Genomic DNA, 6,882 nt, shown 5'->3' with positions numbered 1-6,882 from the left:
CCCAGGTGTAATCCTTGCACCTGGTACAGTTGAACCTCACGAGGTTCACCTGGGTCCACTGCTCAGCCTATCTAGATCTCTCTGGATGGCACCCCATCCTCTGTGGGTGCTGACTGCACCACACAGCTTGGTATCATCCACAAAGTGCTGAAAGTACGCTCTATCTCACTGTTGATGTCATTGATGAAGATATGGAGGAACATCAGTCCCAGTACTGGCACAACTCGTGCCACTGATCTACAACAGGACAGTGAGCCACTGACTGTGCTTCAGCCATCTTTCTTCAGTAACCATATCCCCCAGGCATGGCTTTCAACCCAGACATAATCCTACAGGCTCTTCTCTCTGTTATTCTTCTTGAAACTGTCAGATGACAAAAGTAAGTAACACAGCTCAAGTCTGAATTTCTTCCTCCTCCTCCCTCTAAAAGAAAGTTTGCTGTGGCTCTCTTGAGCTTAGAAACCCAAGTACCTTTGCTTTTCTGCAGTGGATGCACCACTCACTGAGCTACAGAACACACACCAAAACTGGATGTTGAGACTAAGAGATTTCTGCCTATTCTAGGTCCTGCAGGTTTTGTCCCTCACTTGGCAGTCTTATCTCTTCCTTGGCTATCGACATCAAACTGGACAAAGGCAGATCAGATAGTGTCAGAGTAAAGGCCTCCAAGAACTGAGCTCACTGACCTCAGCAGTGACAAGAAGGATTTAGGTGTCTAACCTACCTGAGGAAGGACAGAAATAGGTAAGAAGAGGGGTGTAGGAAGTGGAATGAGACTGGAGACAAAGAGGCAAAATTGGAGTGAGAACAAGAACCAGTGGACGTATCAAAAGTTGTGAATGTAATTTTATGATGATAAGAAGTAGAGATCCTTGGGTTAAGTTGCCTGAGGAAAGTTTGGGAGTTATAAAGAAGATGATGAGACAGCAATGCTTAAGAACAGAGCGTTTAAATGAAAAGAATGACCCTTGCATCTCTTTTGCAGACACGCTTCTATAGTTTCCAGTGCCTCCTGTATGGTCTACTGGTTTCAGTCTCAAAGTTCAAGACAGAATTTATGTTATCCTTGCTAAATTTATGCCCCCAGACATCTCTACCAATGTAAAACACTGACACATAAGTCATTAAACAGTAACTAGGAGAACATAAAATTAATGCATTTTGGTACTGCCCAGTAGATATTTTATGAGGGTAAAATTGAGGAGAGTTGTCACTTCCAACATTTCTGAGAAGTGGAGCTCATCCCTCAACTTCTACACCTCTTGGTGCAGAAGTGCCATTATTGCTTGAAAGAGCTTCAGGTAGAAGCTTGCTTGAATTATCTTCTCTTCAGTTCAGCTTTTGCTGAAAGGCAATGGATTGGGCCAGCCTTGTTCCTGTGGGCTTACTGTTCATCCTAATTCTCCTGCTGATTCTGAAAACACAACATTTCTGGAGGAGCCAAGTGAAATTCCCCCCAGGACCGCAGCCTTTACCCATCATTGGAAATCTGCACATGATGGACCTAAAGAAACTTGGCCAGACAATGCTACAGGTAACTTCTGTTGCTCCTTTCCTTAGAGCTCTCACTCCAAGTCCGTCACTGACTTCTTGAAAGGGATAACAGAGATCTCAAGGCATGGAAATTGCAAACACAACAGTATTATTCTTTGCAGTGGCTTCTCTTCCTACTATGTGATACTGTGTAGTGCAGAGCAATTGGCTTGCAACTACATTATCGAGGGAACTGAGCTAAAACAGAGGAAATGTTAGCACTCTTCAGGCAAGGGTGACAAGAAGAGAGGGATCCCGGATCTCTCACAATTACAGAAACTTCACCAGGGACTGCTGAAACAGTTAGGGAAGGGACCAGAGCTTTCTGAAAGCTGTTTGCTGGACTCAGGCACCAGGAAACTGGCAAACAAATTTTTGATCCTCTCTCTTGATGGAGAAAACTTTCTGGTTTCCCAGAGCAAACTAGGAAAAAAACCTCACTGCTTATTCTTTCATACCTCGTAGCAGGAAACTCAGGGCTCTTGGGATAATAGTGTATAGCAGACAGATATTTTAGGATTTGGGCATTCCTCACTGAACTATTCCTCAAAGCCATGAACAGCAAACATAAGGGTTTCTGGCAGTTCCCGTGCCTTGATGCATTACCAGCTTGGAAATCAATCTCATTTTGGTTAGCTATGCATTTCCAATGAGTGACAGAATCAGTGTAGTGGACATTATTAGGCCCACTGAAAATCTTTTATTCAAATACCCAATTAAGCATTACAGATCCTATTGTGATTCTTCTAAATCACAGAAGCTCCAACACTTGCAGCATGAATTCCCAACATTTTGGAAAGCAGATGCAAAGCCAGTGCCATGTGGGAAGAAGAACGTTGAACCTGCTGAATAACAAGTGTTTTTTGCTTTGCCAATCATGTTCCTGCCCTTTCTTTTCATTTTACTAGCTTTCTGAAACGTATGGCCCAGTCTTCACAGTTCAGCTGGGACTGAGGAAAGTGGTGGTGCTGTCAGGATATGACACAGTGAAGGAAGCTTTGGTGAATCATGCGGATGCATTTGCTGGGAGGCCTAAAATACCAATCATAGAAAAAACAGGAAAAGGAAAAGGTGAGTGGGCTGTTCTCACATTTTCTGTCCCCGTCCTTTTCAAGAGGCGCAGGTGATAGTGAAGCATGATGAACCTGATGAACCTCAGCAGTCCATCAGTGTGAAACCATCACAGAGTGCATGAAGACTCTTTGCTTGAATTGTTGTGTATGTGTTTTAATTTTCCATTTCAGGAGTTGTATTTTCTCGTGGAGAAAACTGGAAAGTGATGCGAAGATTTACTCTTACAACCTTACGAGACTTTGGGATGGGAAAGAAGGCCATAGAAGATCATGTTGTAGAAGAGTACGGATACCTGGCAGACGTAATTGAGTCACAGAAAGGTAGGGAGATTCTTAATTTGATAGCATGTACCCGACTTTTCTCTGAAAGCATTTTCAGGAATACCAAAGGATGAAGGAAGAAGAGGTACATCATTCTCCAATATCAGTGCTGTGATGAGTACACATGAGTTGTGTCTGTCTCCTTGTATCTCTACCTGGCAATTGCCTGGTGTGTAAATGAAAACTTTTATTGAAGCACTGGAAGACAAACACAGAGTTCAATTCAAAACAGTCCAGTTGAGGAAAAGGCCTTATTATGTCACATCCAGCACCTCCATAAAGGACAGACGTGGACTCAGGAGAAAAGTAGAAGGCAATTGCAGGGTTGCGCATATCTAGACTGAAAAATTGATTGCCCGTCAAGGCATATGTCTGCAAAACGCCTTCCAGTAGAAGACAGAAGATTCCCTTATACATTTCTCCAGCATCATCCAGGACTTTTTGTCACTAGGTTAGTTACCAACAGCAGCACTTAGAATGGAATCACAGACTGATGGAGTGGCCTGGCTTGGAAGGAACCTCTACAGACAATCTAGTCCAGATTCCCTGGGAAATGTAGGAAAACCTTCCACTAGATCAGGTTGCTCAGAACCTCCATCCAGCCTGGCCTCGAGTTCCTCCAGTGATGGCACCCACTACTTCTCCAGGCATCCTGCCCCATTGCCTCATCATCCTCATTGTGAAGAATCCCTTTTTTATGTCCACTACCCTGTTTCCATGTTAAAACACTACTTCTTGTCCTATCACTACATCCCCTTTTACAAAATCTCCCTTCATCTTTCTTACAAGCCAACTCTGTGCCTATCATTTCCCAGACTTCAATGGGGCTCTACCTGCTGTTGTTGCATTTTAATTGATGGCAATAACCATTGATTGTGTTGTTTGCATCATCTTTTCCTTTGCTAGGGAAGCCCCTTGAGATGACTGAGCTGATGAATTCTGCTATTGCTAATGTCATTGTGTCCGTATTGCTTGGAAAGCGGTTTGACTACGAAGACCCCATATTCAAAAGGCTTGTGTCACTGATGAATGAAAATATGAAGCTTTTTGGAAGTCCATCAGTGTCGGTAATTGATCTGGTTGAATGTTTCTCTTCAAAATCATGCATAACACAGAGTATTAACAGTGCATCTACCCCCAATCACTGACATTCATCTATCTGTATGTGACAAATGCATCCTGAAGTGGCAGGAAACAGACCTTTGGTACTACATACGGGTTTCTCTTAGTCTGGGCAAGTGTAGCTTGACTTCATAAAAAACAACTGAAGAGCATGCTACACGAAAAAAAGGAAAGTGTCCCCAGGTGATAGAAGTTGCCCTTCATTTCCTATCTCCCAAAGAACAGTGTCAAAACTGTGGAAATGTCTGCAACTGTCTCTTAAATTGTAAACATCTCTTGAGACACCCAACTCCAACCAAGCTGGAGAGGGAGGGATGAGAAATCTAAGAGTGGAGAGGTAGGAAATTATATCCAAGACATACACATAAATATGGGATTTCTAGGCCATCAGCTAGTGTGATTTATATATTAGAGAGAGTAAATTTTATCAATTTTACTTAGTTGGGTGTGGAAGAGATGGGTAAAGAGTGCTTTGTGACAAGATTATAAGGCTATATAATATTTTCTGTGCGGGGTTTTGTTGAGAAGCACTGTTGAATAGTGGTACATCTACTTAGTAGCTGCTTTTTCTTCCTCTGCATCTGTGCATCTTACAGCTGTACAATATGTTCCCCATCCTTGGATTCTTCCTGAAGGACAAAAAGAATTTTCTTGAGAATTTAAAAGAAGTCAACAATTTTATCAAGGATACTTTCACAAAGTATCTCAAAGTCCTGGACAGAAATGACCAGAGGAGCTTCATTGATGCTTTTCTTGTCAGACAACAAGAGGTAACGGAATGCCAGCAGCCTCCTCACATCACCTTGCTTCTCTTTCAATGAATGCATACACTCTTTGATATGCTCTGCTCCATGGCCCAGGGGACAGAAAGCTTGTCTTCCTCACTTGGATAAACCCAGCGAGTGCTCCCTGTACTTCAAAGTATTCTTGTTAACACTGAAATAAGCCTTGCTGACTTGACTGTGTGTTCCTCTGGGCAGCAGAGTCACTCCAAGCACTCAGTATTTCAAGACTCAGTTTAATACAGACTTCTGAAGGCATTGCCTCAAAACTTCCACTTCCTTCACACTTTTAATTCCTCCCTGACATTTGTCTATGAACTTTTTCCCCTGTTTTCCAAAATTAAAACAGTGCTTCTTGACTATTTAACCGGCTGTTTGAATTATTGTGTTATTTTTCCAGGAGAATGGAAATGAAAATACATTTTTTGATGATGTAAACTTAATTGAGGTCGTGAGAAATCTGTTCATAGCTGGCATGGATACCACAGCCACCACTTTGCGCTGGGGCCTTCTGCTCATGATGAAATATCCTGAAATTCAGAGTAAGTGGAAACTGGGCGCTCAGTGGCTTTCTTCTCCTCAGGTCCCCTTGCCCTGAACCAAAGCAGGGCTGAATAAAAAGCCAGTTCTCCTTATCCCAGTATTCCTAGCAGAGGAAAGAGAGAGTTGAACAATGCATGTATGATCCCTGTGCTCTTTTCAGAAAAAGTCCAGGAAGAGATAGATCAAGTGATCGGATCAAACCTCCCAAGAACCGAGCACCGAACTAAAATGCCATACACAGATGCTGTTGTGCACGAAATTCAGAGGTTTGCTAATATCCTGCCATTGAACTTGCCTCATGAGACTACCATGGATGTCGCTATCAAAGGCTATTTCATTCCCAAGGTAAGACACCAGCAGCACTTCTTTCCTTCCCTCTCTCCCCGGTGGGACACCTCTTTCTTTCCAGACTGCCTTGCATCCAAGGATGCTCACTCACTGTGAGGTGCTCACAGCTACTTCTACTACCCTGTTCATGTGATAACATGATAATATGTTAATATGTTATATTTCTTCAGTCCAGCATTCACCACCGCTCCCAGCAACACCACTGTTAGCGCAATAACTGCTCTACCTTGGTTTGCAGGGAACCTATGTCATCCCCTTGCTCAACTCTGTCCTGCAAGACAAAACCCAGTGGGAGAAACCGTGCTCCTTCTACCCTGAGCATTTCCTCAACTCGGAGGGGAAGTTTGTAAAGAAGGATGCTTTCATGCCTTTTTCAGCAGGTATGTTCTATTCTGCTCTTTGGGCTCTGAACTGGGCATCTGCAATTCTCTCTTTCTCACAGAAGCTGATATGCCACACTTTTCCCAGGTGTTACCTCTCCTTCTCTCTCCACCTACATCTGCTAACTTGAATAGCCCAGCTTTACCCATGGACTCAGACTCTGAATTCACTCCCGTATGACATAAAGCCCCTCACAACTGGAAAACAAAAAAAAAGGAAAGGAAAGGAGCACAGCTCCCATTGACTCTTACAGACCATTCTGCATTTCTTTGCAGGGCGGAGGATCTGTGCTGGTGAGACTCTTGCCAAAATGGAGCTCTTCCTTTTCTTCACCAGCCTTCTGCAGAGGTTCACCTTCCAGCCTCCTCCTGGAGTTTCCCCCTCAGACCTGGATCTCTCTGCCACCACTAGGTTTGTCGTTGCCCCAGTCACTCATGAGGTCTGTGCAGTGTCACGTTCCTAGGGACTTTTATCAGCTGCCTTCTTTTCCTGGGACACTCAGATGAAATATCTCAGTTCACCTCTATTCCCACCAGGCAAGCCTGGTACTTCTGAAGCTAGTAGGTGATTTCTTGCCCAGGCACACCTTGACTCGTAGCAAGAGGTGTGTCACCCACCATTCCAAAAGTTCGCAGTCCTGACCTTCTGCCACTCATTGAATAAGCAAATTGATGGTCCCTGTGAGGATGAATGAGTCCATTCCGCATGTTCCCCTCAAGAAAAGAGCCTGGGACCAGACTGTGCTGACTCTGTGTCCAGAGCTCATGGGGTGTTGCACA

General features: G+C 43.8%; 1 protein-coding gene across 1 annotated transcript; it reads left to right on the top strand.

Annotated features, from left to right (window-relative positions):
• Window positions 1–1,170: 1,170 nt before the first annotated feature.
• LOC122191153 (cytochrome P450 2K6-like) lies at window positions 1,171–6,876 on the top strand. The gene is made up of 9 exons (XM_042891349.1): window positions 1,171–1,534; window positions 2,442–2,604; window positions 2,778–2,927; window positions 3,834–3,994; window positions 4,646–4,819; window positions 5,232–5,373; window positions 5,535–5,719; window positions 5,961–6,102; window positions 6,379–6,876. Exons 1-9 carry the CDS (start codon window positions 1,355–1,357, stop codon window positions 6,564–6,566), a joined length of 1,485 nt encoding a protein of 494 aa, XP_042747283.1. The 5' UTR covers window positions 1,171–1,354; the 3' UTR covers window positions 6,567–6,876.
• Window positions 6,877–6,882: the final 6 nt, after the last annotated feature.

The sequence above is a fragment of the Lagopus leucura genome, unplaced genomic scaffold (assembly GCF_019238085.1).
Source record: "Lagopus leucura isolate 7727_CA_CO unplaced genomic scaffold, USGS_WTPT01 53872-0_obj-0_obj, whole genome shotgun sequence".
Classification (NCBI taxonomy): Eukaryota; Metazoa; Chordata; class Aves; order Galliformes; family Phasianidae; genus Lagopus; species Lagopus leucura.
The sequence above is the reverse complement of the archived record's forward strand: the minus strand, read 5'-3'. Positions and strand labels throughout refer to the sequence as shown.

Coding starts and splice junctions, on each gene's coding strand:
- LOC122191153 (XM_042891349.1), top strand. CDS start 1,355: ATGGATTGGGCCAGCCTTGTTCCTGTGGGCTTACTGTTCATCCTAATT. Junction 3,995..4,645: donor TTGGAAGTCCATCAGTGTCG/GTAATTGATCTG, acceptor TGCATCTTACAG/CTGTACAATATGTTCCCCAT. Junction 5,720..5,960: donor AAGGCTATTTCATTCCCAAG/GTAAGACACCAG, acceptor CTTGGTTTGCAG/GGAACCTATGTCATCCCCTT.